Source organism: Daphnia magna, linkage group LG8 (genome assembly GCF_020631705.1).
Source record: "Daphnia magna isolate NIES linkage group LG8, ASM2063170v1.1, whole genome shotgun sequence".
Lineage (NCBI taxonomy): Eukaryota > Metazoa > Arthropoda > Branchiopoda > Diplostraca > Daphniidae > Daphnia > Daphnia magna.
Genome location: NC_059189.1, coordinates 4903809 through 4921452, shown reverse-complemented (window position 1 = coordinate 4921452; position 17644 = coordinate 4903809). Strand labels below are relative to the sequence as shown.

General features: G+C 40.8%; 4 protein-coding genes across 8 annotated transcripts; all 4 read right to left on the bottom strand.

The window, feature by feature from the left end:
• Positions 1 to 1173: 1173 nt before the first annotated feature.
• Positions 1174 to 5067, bottom strand: LOC123466319. 3 transcript variants are annotated; one of them, XM_032935369.2, is made up of 10 exons: positions 4439 to 5036; positions 3616 to 4359; positions 3370 to 3541; positions 3089 to 3300; positions 2854 to 2976; positions 2751 to 2785; positions 2479 to 2674; positions 2324 to 2410; positions 2046 to 2243; positions 1174 to 1967 (listed from the first exon to the last, which is right to left on the bottom strand). In XM_032935369.2, the coding sequence occupies exons 2-10, from the start codon at positions 4139 to 4141 to the stop codon at positions 1861 to 1863; spliced, it is 1656 nt and encodes a 551-aa protein (XP_032791260.2). In that variant the 5' UTR covers positions 4142 to 4359; positions 4439 to 5036; the 3' UTR covers positions 1174 to 1860. The 3 variants fall into 3 exon arrangements, with proteins under 3 accessions (XP_032791260.2, XP_045033484.1, XP_045033485.1); XM_045177549.1 differs by having other exon boundaries at positions 3616 to 3737; positions 4935 to 5036; XM_045177550.1 differs by lacking the exon at positions 3616 to 4359 and having other exon boundaries at positions 4935 to 5067.
• A 1190-nt stretch (positions 5068 to 6257) lies between these two features.
• LOC123475215 lies at positions 6258 to 7659 on the bottom strand. The gene is made up of 2 exons (XM_045177567.1): positions 7111 to 7659; positions 6258 to 7042 (listed from the first exon to the last, which is right to left on the bottom strand). The coding sequence occupies exons 1-2, from the start codon at positions 7402 to 7404 to the stop codon at positions 6593 to 6595; spliced, it is 744 nt and encodes a 247-aa protein (XP_045033502.1). The 5' UTR covers positions 7405 to 7659; the 3' UTR covers positions 6258 to 6592.
• A 66-nt stretch (positions 7660 to 7725) lies between these two features.
• On the bottom strand, positions 7726 to 11957 carry LOC123475213. 2 transcript variants are annotated; one of them, XM_045177563.1, is made up of 11 exons: positions 11833 to 11957; positions 11727 to 11738; positions 10914 to 11657; positions 10671 to 10842; positions 10402 to 10613; positions 10182 to 10300; positions 10084 to 10122; positions 9835 to 10021; positions 9685 to 9768; positions 9430 to 9627; positions 7726 to 9341 (listed from the first exon to the last, which is right to left on the bottom strand). In XM_045177563.1, the coding sequence occupies exons 3-11, from the start codon at positions 11428 to 11430 to the stop codon at positions 9184 to 9186; spliced, it is 1686 nt and encodes a 561-aa protein (XP_045033498.1). In that variant the 5' UTR covers positions 11431 to 11657; positions 11727 to 11738; positions 11833 to 11957; the 3' UTR covers positions 7726 to 9183. The 2 variants fall into 2 exon arrangements, with proteins under 2 accessions (XP_045033498.1, XP_045033499.1); XM_045177564.1 differs by having other exon boundaries at positions 10914 to 11274; positions 11421 to 11657; positions 11727 to 11865.
• On the bottom strand, positions 11861 to 16347 carry LOC123475214 (oxysterol-binding protein-related protein 1-like). Of its 2 annotated transcripts, none has more exons than XM_045177565.1 (14): positions 16188 to 16347; positions 15730 to 15883; positions 14356 to 14480; positions 14184 to 14269; positions 13947 to 14056; positions 13696 to 13854; positions 13514 to 13626; positions 13333 to 13417; positions 13210 to 13274; positions 13090 to 13132; positions 12929 to 13031; positions 12724 to 12864; positions 12430 to 12650; positions 11861 to 12344 (listed from the first exon to the last, which is right to left on the bottom strand). In XM_045177565.1, the coding sequence occupies exons 2-14, from the start codon at positions 15753 to 15755 to the stop codon at positions 12242 to 12244; spliced, it is 1380 nt and encodes a 459-aa protein (XP_045033500.1). In that variant the 5' UTR covers positions 15756 to 15883; positions 16188 to 16347; the 3' UTR covers positions 11861 to 12241. The 2 variants fall into 2 exon arrangements, with proteins under 2 accessions (XP_045033500.1, XP_045033501.1); XM_045177566.1 differs by having other exon boundaries at positions 12929 to 13028.
• Positions 16348 to 17644: the final 1297 nt, after the last annotated feature.

The following is a 17644-nucleotide window of genomic DNA, read 5'->3' as shown; positions in this document are numbered from 1 at the left end:
TCAACAATACTGTGAATCCACCATGTGTTTTGTGAAGTTACCGATATTGTGTGTTATCGGAGTCAAGCAGTCGGTCGGTAGTATGTTACTTCTTTACGTTGCATATGACTGATAACCTTTAGACTCTTCTTTACGAATGCTTACCATTCCAATTTGGATGAATTCTCAAAACACCCAATAATGTTAGACATTCAATTAATAAGTTTTACAGGGCGTTAATTACTAAACGTTAATTAGAAAAGTTTTTCGGTGGTGGACTGTTTAACATAGAAATCAACGCAACTACGACGCTATCCTTTCCATGACTCTAATGGAAATTTGAAAGAAAAACTAATCAAAAACTGAGCTACTTACCTTTTTAGTTTTTCTTGGGTGAAGCTGTTGAGAAATCTTCGTTTTTCACCATCTGAACATGCACTTTTTATTGACAATTTCCATTCTGTTTTATTCTGCATTGTGGTACTTTAACTTATGAGCGGATGTGCCTCCCACTGATTAACTTGCAACTTCAAAGTCAAACCAAGGTCATCCACTATCAAGTGTGAAATTAAAATCGATCTGAATTGCAATGGAGGTCATTGAACAGCAATAACTTTTCACTACAGGTTTCACTATTTTATAAGTCCATTAACCTTGGAGTTGTTGCATTATAGCCTTACGTTCACAACCAGATGAAGAATAATCTACACAAATTCGGAATACTTGCACTGGAAAATGAAGTCTTGCACACACAGCTGTGAGCCATTTCAATTAACACAACAAGTTGAAAGGTGTTCTGTAAATTGTAAGTAAAATGTCAGAGACAAAAACAAAAGAATGCGCAAAAGCGATTTGCGTCACTGAACTCGGGCCCATGTATGTTTTAGCAAGGAAATAGAATGTTTGTGACGCTTAGCTGGTTGCCACATGAATTTGTAATTTATGTCAAGAGCTTTCGCAAACTGGTTTGATCAATAAAGGCATAAGGGAAGTTTTTATTGAAAACCGAAACCACTGTAGCCTATACGGAATCCAGATATTTCATAATTCTTTATCCTACTTTTTTGGTTATCTATTTATCTTTTTCTCAAGTTTTTATTTTTTTGAAGAAAAAATGCAGGCCCTTCAAGCTCCGCAACTTGGAGCGCTATTAAAGTGCGGGTGATCGATCGAAATGCACTCCAATCCATCTTCTATGTGAATTGCTGCAAATGTGTATTGTTGGTAAAAGGTCTATTCCATTGTTTCACGACTGTGTGGGATAGATTTCTATTAAGGCTCAGCCGGGTTTTAAATCTCCAATGGTCCAAAGGGCTGTATGCTAAAAGAGATGGAGTGCTGTGATCAACAGACTTCAGTGGGCCGTACTCGAGACAACATCAATTGTCCCAGTTAAAGTTAGGAACGGATCGAAGAATAACATTGAAGAAAAACAATAATGCTAATGGTAGTAGTGTTTCCTTTAAATGGTAAAACATGAAATAGAAAAATGTCAACAACACGTTATCTTGAAAATCTGCGAGAATTATAAATTCGCTGATGTGGTTTGAACATTGAAACATACAGCAAAGAGTTTAACACCCGATGTAGCACATCTTGTCGCTCATATCTGGCGAATAAAACCCTGCAAAAGTGAAGTGAGTATTAAAAGATTTAATTACGTCAAACAGCCATCCATTGGTAAGCACAAACGAGGCTAAACAAGCTCAGGTGGGTACATTCCATCTTACCGCGCGCTTATCTTCCGACACTATAGGCAACTCTAGCTTAATAAAAGTTAAAGAGATTCACTTTCCCTCTTTAACTTAAAGTACTACGCTTTGGTGAACCGTTAGACGGCTATAAAAATGTCCGACTACAAATACAGGACGAAAATATTTTCTAATTCTGAAACGCAAACCGAGCGCAACGCAAAACAAGAACGATGAATTCTAAAAGCGTAACAAAACTAGCTCCGAGATAGAGGCTCATGTTGCTGCCGACGTCACCTGGTTCAACATAGAAGGAGACAAACATGAGGAAAACAAGAATAGTGTAAGAAAAACCTATGTATACGACAGACATACTCAGCCACTTGACGAGACGTTGTGGATGGTTCTTGATCACCGTATAACTGAAAGACGGATAGAAGAAGTGAATAGCGCTGTACACAACATGTTCACCGTTTTTATGTCCTTCGAAAAACTCATCCTGATCGCCCAAATAAAGTTGCGACGGAGTTGAATACAAGTTGTAATCATTGACAATGCAATCTATTGGACAACCTGAATTTCATATGGACATGAGAAATAATCGCTGACATTTCAAGTTGTTACAAAGTTCTGTAAAAAAAGCTGAAACTTACCGGCAGACTGTCTCTTGATTTTCTGTGCAAGGTTCAATGAATAGGCGCCTATCATAATATCAGGATCGCAGCACGGAGTAACGTTTACTAAAAATCAGTTGGTAAGGTCACGTCAGTAGCAATAATAAAATGTAATTGCTTCCTGTCATAGTTACCGTGTTGGTGAGTTTTACGAAAACGGAAAATGGTGCAATTAAATTTCCTTTCGAGGACAACTCGAGCCGAGGCGAAGATGCAATTTCTTTCGCTGTAAACGTCATAGTTGGGTACCAAGTGCGAGTGACTAGTCGTTCCAGATGGCACGCAAGAGTATGGCGATAAGATGCCCGTTTGCAATTCCGAATTGTCTGTCTAAATTCAAAATACAACACAAGCGCAATATTTAACATCGCAATATAAACTTTGAAATTCTGACAGGGACGCATACCCTTGTGAAAGAGATGGAAACACCAGCCCATTTGCCTGCAAAATGATTTAAAGAAAATGTTTCAATCCAAAGACGTCAATATCGTTCATGGTATTGAACCCACCTGGTGCCATGTAATGCCCAGCTGCTGAAACGATGGGATTGACGGCCGTGATCGGATCGGACACGGCATAAAGTAAGCCGCGTCGTGATGCAACATTGCTCGTAACGATGGTCGAATCAAACTCTGGGCGTGAAAGAAATCGGAATTACCATGAAAGTTATCCCTTCTTGACATTGTGTTTCTGAGATGCACTATAGCACACTTCTATGGCATTCAAGAGGTAGATTAACTTTACCGAATCGGTCGTGAGTATTTGTTTTGAGGTAAACAGTCAGGCCATAAATCTGCGACGCAAATATCTCTTCAAGAGGTTGCTGTTTTGCCGTGGAAACGCACATCGTAGCCAAGTCAGTGACGTAGGTCCGATTGCCGAAAATTTTCTGACAGCACTGAAAGCTGTTGTAAGAAGTAACATCGTGGGTGCAGCCAAGGATGATATTTTCGCATCTAACATTTCAAATAATTGTCTTCATCTCGATACAGCCAATAACAAGTTAAATAGAGAAAACATTATACTTAAGGGTTGCTCTTTCGTAGACATCGTGGATAGTCCTATTCTCCATCAATACATTGTAAATTATTTCTAATTCTTGACGTCTCTTCATGTCTTTCCGCAGTGAACGTGAAGCCAACATCGGTGAAAGTGTTAACGCCAGATAGCTGCCCATGGTTTTATTAAATCCCATAGCTGCCAAACATAAAAAAAGGGCGTTAAAAAAAATTGCAATAAATTAAATGTTCTGTGTAATGATTCAACTATACATTCGAGTGCAGAGCGGCTGAAGAGTGACGTGTCGCAAATGTGGATATCTGGCAAGTACATCGTATTGTTGTACTGGACGATGAACTCTCTTTGCAATCCTCGGACCACCAGTGATTCGTAGCTGATGATGAAAACGGATATTAACAATCCAGCGACTAGTAAAAGGACAACTATCGCCCAAAAGACTCTCAGCTGCCAGTGTTCGTTCGTATCCACGATCCGAGCGAAACCGTGTCCGGTTGTTGTGCGTACAAACTTCCTCCAGATTTCAAACGGTGATGGATCTTTGCCTTCAACTGCTTCCGTTGATGGAGTTCTATACCATGACCAACCTTTCTTGGAATTCTTGCCAGAATTCAGTACGAGCTTTGGCATGTTCGTAGACTTAACCAGGTCCGCCAACTCACCGCTATCGCCGAGAGAAGCTTCTTCTGCTTTACAACCGGTGCCCAACCGATTGCTGAAACCTTTAAGATTTTTGCCAACGCCCATCGAGTCTATTTCATCCGAGCAATCGGGACACATGAAATACTTGTACGATTCGTGATTCAAATGTAAAATTCGTTCGTGGATTGGCGGAGACGAGTTAGCTGAGAGGCAAATGGAAGGCTAACTCGGAAACGACTAAACCATGAACTAGAATCGGACAGGAAGCGTCCCAGAAAGGAAGGCCATCCTCAATAACCTGGTTAGTGTTTGACGGCTGTGCGAAACTTGGACCATCGTTCAAACAAGTTAAAAAGCTTTTAGCGAAACAAGAAAATTCGGGAATAATTTATTAGAGGGTACAGGGGAAGCGTTCATTTCTTTAAAGGAACTTACTAGATGTCGATTTGTCACGAGCCTTTTTCATCTGGGTTGGCGATAAACTACAAAAACGGTGTTGTTTTTATGTTACGTCGAACAGTCGGCTGTCGTACTAAGTGTATGATTTATTAGTTTTGTCGGCTTTTATCGAAAGAACAAGCAATACGAAAGATGCTAGTTTAAAAGCTCCCAACTTTTTTGTACTTACGATACCTATTCCGGTACCCTAGATCCCGTCTTTGTTTTCTAATTCCTGCTGACGTAAGTCTTCTATTGAGGTTACGTACCCCGACTCTAATCGATCGCGGAATTATTGTAATACAGCACGGCTGGTAACATTGTTTACAAACAACCAACAATGAAAATATAAGAAACTATACATGGCGTACTGTACGCAATCCTACTAAATTGCGTTCCAATACAAATACAGATATAACTGACAGTTGAAAAATGAAATGTAAATCATTTGATTGAATTGTCGTCTACATCTTACGTATTTTAGAAACTGTACCCGTAAAGTCTGCTGAAAATATCAGACGATGAACACGGCAAGATGCTTGCTTGTAATGTTGCACAGTGATGAGACAACTTATTTAAGCTGAATAGTTTACGGTGCTTCACTGTTGTTGAATGCGGCTTTCTACGCCCTACCTTTCCTAAAATGATCACCCATTCTCCGCACTTACCTCTGCCCTTGAATGATATCTGCACGTGGAAGTTTAGGGTAGTGGTACGGAAAATTCGGAATGAACGGCCATTCCCCCACTTTCTCCTGGAGGCAAAAGAATAGTTTTCTGTCGCGTCGTGGTTTCATTTTCTCAGACAAGAACTGGGTAATTTGCATTTTTTTCAATCTATTCCACCACATTTAGAATTTGAAAGACGCAGGGAGGGTATAGTTAAGTTATCTATTCCGCCATTCGTACGTGATGTGTGTGATACATAAACGTATAGCAATTTATTTTATCCGATCTCGGAAGAAAAGTTACAGAAAAGGACGTTTGTTGATATTATTTAGGACAGCACCCTAAATTTTATTAAACCATATTCCTTTACTGCAAAATCAAACTTAAGATTGCACAAAAGGATTTCCGTTATCTTTACACAAAAAAAGAATCCAGATCTGCCAACCCAACTTATTGCAGCCACACTAACGTAACGGAATGTTCGATTTGGACCATCTTTGCTTGGAACTATAGTGAAACGCTCTGACACTTGAGCTTTCAGCATATTCAAATTATGACATACGCATATTATGGCCAGCGTCATTTTGGACTAAAAAATCTTGCAATATAATGAAAATGGCGCGTGGTTTATGAATAGTTTTCTCATACGTTTGGCTCGAGGGGTTCACCATTCTCGTATATAATATCGTCGCTTATCCCGCCGAAGCAAGAGATGAAATAAAAAGCATTACATTAGATGGCAATCCGTAGATCCTGTCTTATCCACCATCATGTGATTGGATAGGACCAACACAGAAATGTAGCAAGATAGTTTGCTGGATTACTCAGTTCTAGAGCCGACAGTTCCAAAAAGTTTCCATTGAACAAACTGATATGGAAAAAAGTTGCATGTTTTTGCGCGCTCGAAACTTCTTCGCCAAGGATATGGCAATCAGCCAACTTCTGTCATACGCACTCTTTCCGCCGGAACTGCCTGTCATTTCGACAAGATTGGACGATAACGCTGCACAGAGATATTTTCCCCATGAGAGGCAGTGACACGTGAAAATGTTGTTAATATGCTGGACTGGACGAAAAATCACGGCGGACAGATTCCATACAAATTTTAGGTGTTTCAATATTTGACAAAACAATGGATTGAAACCAGGTAATAACGTGTAGGCTATATTTCACAGCAAGAATAAATGCGGCACACAATTGTTATTCGTTTCGGGATGAGTGTGACAATAGAAAAATGTCTAATAAAGTGTAATGTAGAGCATAATTTTAAAGTTGAAGCCTACGAATAGAAATGCAATGAGACTGCTTCTGAAGCTAGACAGCTTGGAACAAAGGAAAAACAAGTTTGAAACTCCATTTCAGCGGCTTACGAGTTTTCTCGAGACGTGGCCGACGTCAGGTACAATAAAAAAGTACAAAATTTAAGGTGATGTTGACTAGAAACACACACAGTATAGAAATGTATAGAGTTAGACGAAAACAATTAGAATCCACAATTTCTGAGAGCCTCGTTGAGCTGGTGAATGTTTGGATGATCTTCCTCGTCGGTCCATTTCAACGGGTGGTTTCCAGGAGGTAAAATGAAAGCCATCAGGAGCAACAAGGAACCAAAACAAACGGCCATCCCACCACTTACTTTCATCGTGTCCAGCACGTTGTTGTGCTCGACAGCCTTGCGATCGACGATGTTCTCTTCGCCTTTGTTAAAGTGAGCCAAGGTCTCTTTTTTAAAATCGGGTTCCACGTGATTAACAAGCGCTGAATGACGAGGAAGTAGAAAACCCAACGCGAGACATGTCACGCCTAGTAAAACAATCAACGATCCGATGCCGAAGGACCAGGCAAAGCACTGACGGTGAACATGCCAGCATTCAATTTCGCTCTTACTCTGCGAGGCTTCCTTCGCCAGACTGTCAAAGTATTCTTCTTCGTTCTCCATTTACAAACATAGAATCAAACGTAACGATTGAGCGAACAAGTACCAACGAAAATTTGACTTACAGGTTCAATAATGCGCACAAGTTTAGCGCTGGCGTCGCAATCAGCAATGCCGTACAAGGTGTTTAAATAGTTTTTCAACGGAGACATTTCCTCCGATTCCAAATTCACGATCGTCTTTGTCCCGCGGGAAGATTCCTTTCGGCTGCTGGTACTTGTTTGCTTCTGGCCTCCATTTGAATTCAGGGTTCGATGGTGTTGCGTAACAGCTATGATGACGTCTTTGGAATTTTCAAGATGTCCGCCTGTTGTCTCTGTCGTGTCTGATTGGCTCTTCGTTTTTGCAAGACAGTTCATCTTGAACGCTCAAACTAGAATGGGATGTTCAACATGGCTGCTCTCGTTGAGGGAACAACAGCATCGTCGGAGGCTGGTATTTTTCACGCCACATTCCATCAACTGCTGGTGAGAATCAGCGCCGGCGCAACCTATCCAGCTAGCCTATCACGTTGTTTCTTTCATCATTCAGCGTAGCGAAAACAAATCGATAAAGGAATCACTGCTGAGCTTCGAGATGATAACATTCGCACAAATGATCCTGTGGTGCCGAAATGCTCTATCATCGGGACACATAATAATTGATGAGGAAGTCATTCCTGCCTAAGGACAAGTCAGAGGTTGCTGAATGATTTTAATTTATTCTTGTCTACCAGCATCTACTATGCGGCAATACATTTTCATAGACAATGACAAACTTTCCGTAATCGTTCCATCATTATTTAACTTTAAATTCAATATCGGTTGATTTCTAGGCTACAAACCACAAAAACAAGAGGAAAGCAATCGCTGTGTTACGGAATTCGCGATATACTTTGCCTGTTAACGACGACTTTCCAATCCGGTATCCATTTCATGCTTGTTTTCACACTAACGACTCTTTCTCTGTCTATTTTCCTCTCACGTAACGGATCGGGATGCTTTGCATTGAAAAAAACCTTCACTTTCGTTCTTCCTTTTATTTTCCCCCGAGTTCACTATGTATCATTTGTCACGGTACGGTTTCAATCATTAAAAACATTTGATGATTAGCTCGTAACATCACCATATTAAGGCCAAATCAATAAACCTGCTACTTTCGGCATAACGATGTTACAAAACTGATGCAAAGTTATTGATTTGTCGTAAAATGTAAGGCCAATTCACTTGTCCTTGCCTTTTTGAACTATTCACTGAACACTTTGAAACTAAATGAGAAAGTTGTGCCAAGGGGTCGACTAGTCCACATGGAAAAAGCAGAAAACACGATAGAGAAGGCTGGGAGCTAAAACTTGTACCTTTTACCGTACCGTAACCCTCCGGAAATTTCCAAGAAAAGAAAATCGAAAACTTTCAAGTTGCTAACACATCGGGTTACGCAACGACGTTCGATATTTCCGGGCTAAGTATATAATGCGCAAAAAATTAAGGGAATTGCATCACCTACGAAAGTTTTCTTTCCCGCTTAAATTTGCGTAGCTGACTGTATAGCCTTGAGTTAGGCCAGTCTTTTACGCACGAAATGGAAAAAGACACCATTAGCCATGTCACTGTCCTGTTTCGTGTTGAAGAGCCATAGATTGAATGGGCGAACGTAAACATTCAATGAGCTTCCAAAGTCGAGTGGCTTTTAGCCAAATAAGTCAATTTGGATACTGAAGTCGAAAAAGGGAATTGAAAAGGTCTTTCTAAATGCTGCACTTGCCCTTAAGTGTTGCATTTTAGAAGTTAATGTGTATCGGGTAGTTGTTTTTTTTGTTTTTTTGAGAAGGATAGCTTTTGGTCTCGTTAGCCATAAATAACGAATGGGTTTTTTTTTGTGTGTCACTCCAACCTTGTACTTTCAATCAATTTATAATCTTTAGCTTTTTTGGCCTTGCAATAAGAATTGATGGACACTGACGTTTAAATACGAATAAAGATAATAATCGTCATCAAGTCACATAGAATTAATACTTGGAGATAATTTCATAAGAACAAATATTACCATGGATCCTTGCATTCATGTTTAACTTGCAGCATGAAGTCTTGTTCGCACCTCTTTTACGTACAAGCATCTGTGCGTGATGTTTGAAACTTTTCCGATTTGGGTTTCATCCATCAGCTTTGCTCGGATGCAAATGGCGGATGGAAAATGGTTGTCTTGAATATCTTGTGTTTCAAACATCTTTGACTGCAACGGAAAAATAGAACTGCGATCTCCAAAAGCGTAACGAAGCTGGCCCCCAAGAACAGACTCATGTTTCCTCCAACATCACCTGCATAGAAGTAAAATTAACTTTGTTCGGTTAAATCAACTTATCAGATTAACGAATCAAAACGGAAAAAAAGGATATCATAATTTACTTAGCCATTTGACAAGGCTTCCGGGATGGTTTTTGATAATAGTGAAACTAAACGATGAATAATAGAAGTGAATAGCTGTGTGAAGGACACTGTCATCGTGCTTCTCGTCCACATGCATATCGTCATGATCGCCTAAATCCAATTGGGTTGACGAAGAGGAGACGTGATAGTTATCAAAAATGCAATCCTCTGGGCAATCTGTTCAAAGAATAGGCTCGTTCATTGTACGTCTGATAATATCGTTGAAATCTATACCTTGAATTCTCGTCTTGATTTCGTGAGCGAGCTCGGGTGAATGAACATCGATCATCATATCCGGGTAGCACGTAGTCAAGAGACCTGTACCAACAATGATTGTGTGTCAAGTCAATATTACCTATCATCACAAATAAGCTAATACTTAACCCTTTCTATGAAAACGGAAACGAGAGCAATTGAGTTTGGCTTCAAGTGCTAAGCGAGTGGCGGCGAAAACACAGTTGCGCTGGCTGTAAACATTATGATTGGGTACGAGATGCAAATGATCAGGGGATTCTGGAGATACGCAAGAATGGGTTGATAACATTCCTTGTTGCAGCTCAGTATTATCCGTCTAGACGTTGAAGACAATGATTTAAACGAAACTGAATGCTTAATTCCGGGTGGTCAGCTTACCCTGGTCAACGATATCGAAACAGCGGTCCACGTCCCAGGCTAGATGGAACGATTAACCGTTTGTTAAATTAAACCACCGACACACATTTTTATCTAACCTTAAGGTAGCGACCAGCTGTAGAGATTGTGGGATTAACAGCCGTGATAGAGTCCGATACAGCATACATTATTCCACGCCTTGATGCCACATTGCTGGAGATGATGGTTGAATCGAATTCTGTTGAAGGAATAACACATTCATCTATTAGCATAATTGTGCCATTAAAAAACTTGACACATATTTATAATGCCGTGATTAAAGAAAGAGCTTTTGGATACCGAATCTATCGACGACATTGGTCTTCAGATAGGCGGTAAAACCATAGATTTGACTATCGAAAATTTCTTCGAGAGGCGGTTGAAAATGAGTCGAGACGCACAAGGCAGCCAAGTCAGTGACGTAGCGACGATTGCCAAAGAATTTCGAGCAGCATTTGTTGCCGGAATAGAGAACACGATCGTACGTACAGCCCAGTACGATGTTTTCACATCTGTTGAAAAGAAACGTTGAAAACAAGTTACAATGTCCTTTTTCTTAGCGTATTTACCGTAAGGTGGTCCGTTCGAAAACATCCGAAATCGTTTTGCCTTTCATCAAGCGGCGGAATTCCATATCGAGACGTTTCCGCTTTACCATGTCCTCCACAATGGCACGCGACGCTAACAGATGCGAAAGGGCCAGAGTTAAATACGAAGCCATCGTGTTGTTGAAACCCATCTCTAAAATAAATAAAAAATGTCACTCATTATTCACTAACAAAATGAAAGGAAAACGTACGCAAAAAAGTTACCTTCAAGTTTGGTTGGGTTAAAGAGGGACGTGTCACAAATGTGAATGTCCGGTAGCAACATGGTTTTGTTGTTCTGAACGATAAACTCTCTACGAATCTCACGAATTACGAGTTCTTCGTAACTTATGATTACAATAGAAGTCAGCAGGCCAGACAAGAGTAAGGCGATTACTGTCACCCAGAATATCCTCATGTACTTGTGTTCCTCGGTGTCCACCATCCTAGCAAAGCCATGACCGGTAGTCGTTCGAGCAAATCTCTTCCAAAGAGAAGAAGAAGAGAAACGTTTCTCTTTTCTTTGACCCGATTTTTCTAGCGAACGGGGGCCACAGTGGGGCAAAGGGATCTGATTCACCGTTGTCTGAAAACGATCGAGCAATGGATTTGATGGCGTCACATTAACTGCAATCCAAGCATCTTTACGATTCTCAACGGGAATATTCGAGCCGACCCTTGCATTGGGCAAAGAAAAGAAAGGTGAAACTATTGCAGAACAAGTTGATTTACCGCTTGGCATGGCTCAACAACGTCAATACGTCCGTTTAAAAGCACATGATGTCACCGACTGACAGGAGAATCCACTCAAACGAGTTCCCTTAATGCGCTGTGCCTAGTAGAACAGCTATAGGTCGACTAGGTTACACCAACATGATGCGCGTGTTGACTAAATTACACCGCTCGATAAGCTGACGTCGACATCGGTCCTTTTTGCATAGAGTATGAAATACATTCTTCCAATTCGGCCTTGATGGGGAGAAGAAAAAGAATTGCTTAAGAACACGATGAAGACGACTAATTATTAGAAGCGATTACCTGTTCGTCTGCCTTGTTAACTCAAAGCCAATTAAACGTCATAAGTTCTTTCACTTTTACAAATCAGTAGCTCATTAAGACATGTAATGCCCATTTCAAAAAGTACCTGTATGGTCATCTTGCAGCTTTTCTTCTCCCATTGGCGAAACGTATATTTTTCTTTTTCATGACGTGATTTTACAGCACTAGGATATAGGACTGTGGGCAGGTAGTTGTGTGCGACGATTACTGATTAGGGTTTGTGGATCACAATACAAAGGTTAAACATTAGCGGTTACAGCACGTGTCCCTGATTCCATTACAAATCACCAACTTAGGTCGTCCATAAGCTGAGATTATGAATAGATCTTGACGAGCAAGGGAGAGGGTAGGTGGGGTGGGCGGATACATAATGCGCACGGGTCTACAACCACAGCCTCTTAAACAGATCTACTTTTGATGTCATCTCTAAACAGCATCAACATAAACAGTGTACACCTAGCATATATATATATATGATTTGCTTTTAGATTTTTTTAGAAAATATTGAGTGCTTGATATTCTTTCGTTTCCCAGAATCCTCCACAATAGAACCAACTTTCTTGTTTTGTTAGCGGATGAACGCCGAGTTTAAACCATCTACGACATGCAGATCTCTCATTTCATTCGTTTTCTTCCGATATTACAAATAAGAAATGATTTATTATTATTATTTTGTTCTTACCTGGCTTTTTCCTCTTTCTCTTTACGACTCCGGCGAGCTTTACGGGATTCTCGTTGTTTTTCCTCCAAGCGCGTTTTCTCTTGAGCGGCCCGTTCAATCTGTCCCTCTTCCATCAGTCTGATATCCGGTCGAAACCGGCTGTCTGTTGGACATACTTTGATTCCGGTTTCGGGCGGTGGCAACTCATTCAAAGCCATCGCGAACAACGTGAAATGATAGCACTGCAACATGTCGGGGTAGAAATCGAAAATTCGCGAATAAATAAGGACGTTCAGGAGAAGGGGATTTTTTTACCTCGGGGGAGTATGGTGGTCGTGGATCAGCTTCCCACAAAGTGGTTGAATTGGGAATTTCTAGCGAAATGGTCGAACTGGATTTCGGAATTTCGCCATCCGGAGGCTCAAGTGGACAATGTCCATCATCCGATCCGTTTGCCTGTTGATTTCGAATCGATACGAGACTGATGTTGGAGTAAAACGTGCAAAAATACCCAGCTTACTTCATCTGTACTGTGCTTGAATGAACCGATAGTTAAACTATTCAGTTTGGCCAGCATCTTGCGAGGGGTATGCGTCACACTTTCCTTGGCGCTTTCTCTTCTGCTATTGACCGTCAATAGAATTGAAAATCTGATTCATGTTACTTAATCATTCTGCATACCTGATGGCTCGGTTCGATGTGGAAGTGCTGTACTCGTCGTAAGCTAAAATCAACAAAAGAAAATTGGTTACAAATATTTACTGCTCAAGAGTGAAATCCTCTTCATGAATTGTAATTTACATTTGACGTCAGTTGTTTTCATATTATCTGTCCACTTGCCATACATGAATGATTTCCTTGCTTTGCTGAAAAATGCAGAATAATTAGTATCGCTACATCGAAGTTATAACCTCCAAAGTTTACCTTGAATCGAGCACGAAACCTTCAACGCGATGTAAATCTTTGCAGTACCAGCCTGCCGGTTTAAAGTTCAATTCGCATCGATAACCTACGAATGCAAAAATGTTAAAAGTAAGGAAGAAAACCAATCATTACAATTAGTGGAAACCCACTGGTGACCAGCTCAATACGGTAAGATGTTTACCGTTAGAGTGATTGACAATCTCCATCGTCCCGTATTGTTCCATCCATAGTTTTCCAACGATGATATTGTGGACGTAGCAGCTGACATTTGACCATGTGTACGTTTCGTTCCATCTGCAATTGAATTCAGTCCGTGCATGAAAGTTGTACGACAGTTTTCAACTCGTTCGGATCGTGACTTACTTGGGTAACTCGATCGTGAAAACGCCTTTAGGTTGAATTTCTACGCTTTTCCCCCAGAATTTGATTTTTGGATCGATAGCACCGTAAAAACGAAAATCTGGTGAATCGGCATGAAAAGCGGAAACAGGTGGATGATGGCTGACCTGCTCGCAGATAATTCTGTTTTGTTTTGTTTTTTTATTTAAAAAATGACAAAGAATTAGACAATTTGCAAATTCAAAATGACGATGCGCAGCAAAACAAAAACTAACCTAAAATCTTGTTGTTCTTCTTGGTACGTTTCACCAAGCAATGGGTTGAAAGGTTTGCCCAAACGAAGCCAGTTGGATGCAAGACCACTAACAGCAAACGATGCGACATACTAACAAAAATCGATAAAATATTCAAATGATATTCTCTACATAATGAGATGGGGGGGAAGCGATTTGCTAGTCCATTACTTGCCGTCTGTTTTCTTTCCCCCCCTTTTCCAGCAGAGACAAACTTACTTGCATACGTTCAACAGGATCCACAGCCTCCGATGCTTTGTGCAGTAAATAAGAATATTCCATGCATTCCGTCAGTCGCTGTAAAACTACGAATTTTTATAGGGAAAAAAACAAACAAAAAAATGAATGTTTGGGTCACGTTCATTTCGTCCGGTAACGTTGCAATAGTTACATGAAAGAGGCTCATTAAACTGAATGGGCATCGTAATCTTGGAGAGTTCTTTGCCGATGACTTGCTTAAGAACTGACCACAAGCTGGCATCTCCGTAGGGAATAGCGACAGATGGAAGACGATCCCTGTGTGACCCAGATGGAATAATAATCACATCATTAGTACCAATCTATTTCTTTTGATTTATGTATTTTTTCTTTTCTTTTGTGGGTGGGCTAGTTACTGTGCACGGGGCTCTAGCCTACCGGAATAATTTCGGATCAATACTATCGAGCTACTGCCATTGCAATCACGCGTAACACAAAGTAATCAAGTGTTTTCTTTTGGGTATACACAATCTAGGAAGAAACAAGTTTTCTCCGTAAAATGGCTTTTAAAAATGCTAGCCAAGTTGCTGCATCTTAATTTGAAGACGGTCACATTTCGATTGACGTGTACGTCGTACGTGTAATGAAATGCTGGCACTACGCACTCTCACAATTCGCGATAATTTCGTTCCGTTTTGACTTAAAAGACTGAAAGAAAAAAGGCCAAAGTTGACAGCTTTAAGTGCATCGAAACGAGAGGGGAAATAATAAGCCTATTATCTCGCAATTTACTGCAATAACTACTTTACAAGTTCGTGAAAACCGAGTTGTTGGGACTGAAATTCGATTACAACAGGCCCGGGTTTGTGCAATCTGATCAACTGTCGAGTGAAAAATCGAATAGTATAACAATCTTACAATCTCCCACTGTGTACGTCAACGATTCCCTGGCAGTACAATCTCTTTTTCATTTCCTTGGGAGAAACGTTTATTTAAATATAGTCTCGCAAGAGGCGCTTGACTGCAGCGATTATAAGACGGTAATATCAAACCATCGATTTCTTTCATATATGCAAATTCCGGCAACAGAAGGCTAGGGTGTTGAGAGAAATGCCAGAGTTAAAAGTTGACTGATTCTCTCTCTTCCGAGTCTTTTTTCTTTCTTCAATATCACATCATTTAATGTTTCGCCTTCCTTTTCTTTTTGAAAGGAGCGATTTAAGCGCATTCCACGGCTCGCTGCCTCCATCTCTTTCTATGAAAATGTCGCTACTTGCATCCTAAAACCGCCTCACTAGTAGTAGGAAATCGATTCGAAAAGCTCTTCAATGGGCAACGCTTGAGAATGCCAAAAATTCGGCATTAAACGGACAGGTCGTTCCCTTTAGGGATGGGCTTAAAAGCGTACGATATCCAACATGAATGAATTCAAGAAACACTAGAAGAGGATGTAGGGGAATGCACTAAGAGCTCTTCTGGGAGATAACACCGACAATCGTTTGATGTGACTCATGCGCAACAACCACCATAATAATAAATTTAGAGAAGAATGAAATATTTTGTTTACCTATGTTGCCACACAGCACTGCCCATTGCGTTGTTGGATTGATATTGCCCTGCCGTCGATAGAGCAAAACACTGTCCGTTGTTGTTGACGATACACGAAGAAATGTGGGACGTCCACGAAGAACTGGATTACACTGTGTGATAGTGCGCTCCACCTACGATGCAAATAAAATAATCTGTAAGGCTATTTTTTAAAAAACCATCGTCATTTACACAACGATAATAATAGGCCGATAAAAGCCTTTAACTAACACAAAGATATGAAGCGCTGGGCGGGACGAATCGAATCAATACTTTTTGGACAGGGCATGAAAATCGACGACTCATTTTGAGCTTTAAACGGAGCCTCTTTGATGTGGTAAAAATTGGCCCGTGATGGAATATTCACGGCCCTTTCGAAATGGGCGGTAACGATGGCGAAGAGTAAAACAACGACAGGGACACAATAGGACAACTTACCGATACAACGTCCAAAGGAAGAGGTGTTGAGGCCCGAGCACCTTGCACAAACTCGCACTCTTACGCCCTGTGGCAACACAACGTCCATGCTCTCTGGCAGCTCACTGTCAATGGTTCCGTAAGGCCAACGTGTCAAGAACACCCAGACGAATCCCAACTCTTGGGCGACATCTGTAGCTGAAAGGTTTTCTGGAGCATTCTACCTCCTCTCATTGGCCGCTTTCAACTAACCTCTGGCACGTAGTATCCCGATGGAGTTGCGCCGAACAAAATCACTGAAAAATATCCACATGGATGTGGGTTTTTTTTTTGTTTTTTTTTCATCAACCAAATAACTCCGGATCCTTCATTTTTTTTCATTTCCACAGCTGACTGCGCACGGTGGAGTTCGTTGTTCATTTATCAATTACGCAGCGTGACGCACACTGCCAAAATCTTGTTGCTAATTACATTTATGAAATGCTAGATGTGCCGCTGTGCAATGTCGAGTATGTTAAAAGATAACCATCGCATTGCTCCCCGTCATGTTTACCGGTCAACGTTGCATGATTTGCTTCAACTAAACCCTCCCCGTCTACAAATTGCACATGTTATTTATACGAAAAGGAGGGGAGAACTTGATGACAGTTACACGATAGCATGTAAAATTATCAGGAGGTATACTTGGTTGTATGGTATAATGGATTGGTTTCATCGTGACGAATAGTGCGCATGTGCGCTATCGAAACACCATTCAAGTTTCGTGTGACTTGCGCGTTGCGTCCAGCCGACCGCTATCGATTCTTACTGTATCTTCCTTGGCACAGGTGTGTCAACGAACGAAATTTATCGTGCGTCACGGATTCGTAAAAAAAAAAAAAACCCAATTTTCTTAGTACGAATGTAATAATTTGGTGAACATGCGGGTTCGGAATATAACGACCCACATTTTCTAACGGCGTGATGCACATTTTCCACAAACTCAGTTACAGTACTTTCAGTCGAAAAAATTGCAGGCTTTAGCTTATGAAATAACCCGGTTGTAATGATAGCAATCAAGCCGATTATCGGGGCTGCACAATTTCTACTGTCAAAATGGTTACCCCCCCTATTTTATTTTCGTGCCAATAAATTCCAATAAAAATTTCCTTTGATCTGCTTCGGTCTTGATAGAGCGTCGTATGCTAATTGGCAAATGGATGTAGCCATAACGTTATTATCGCATCCTTTATACTGAATTTCACTTCAAAGGAAGCGCAACGCGTTCAAGATGCTGAGTGCTCGTTAAATTAGGACTTGAAACTGTTGATCACCTTGCACTTTTGTGCGTGTGTGTGTGGAGTCAGTTGCTGTCAGCTAAGAGTTGACGACTTCCTCTGTCACGTGCATCCCATTTTGATTGCCATTCGAAAAAGAAAAGCCCTGACTTTCGGCGGAGAAATCGTGAATAGATGATTGTCGGCAGAGGTGGAGCCTCG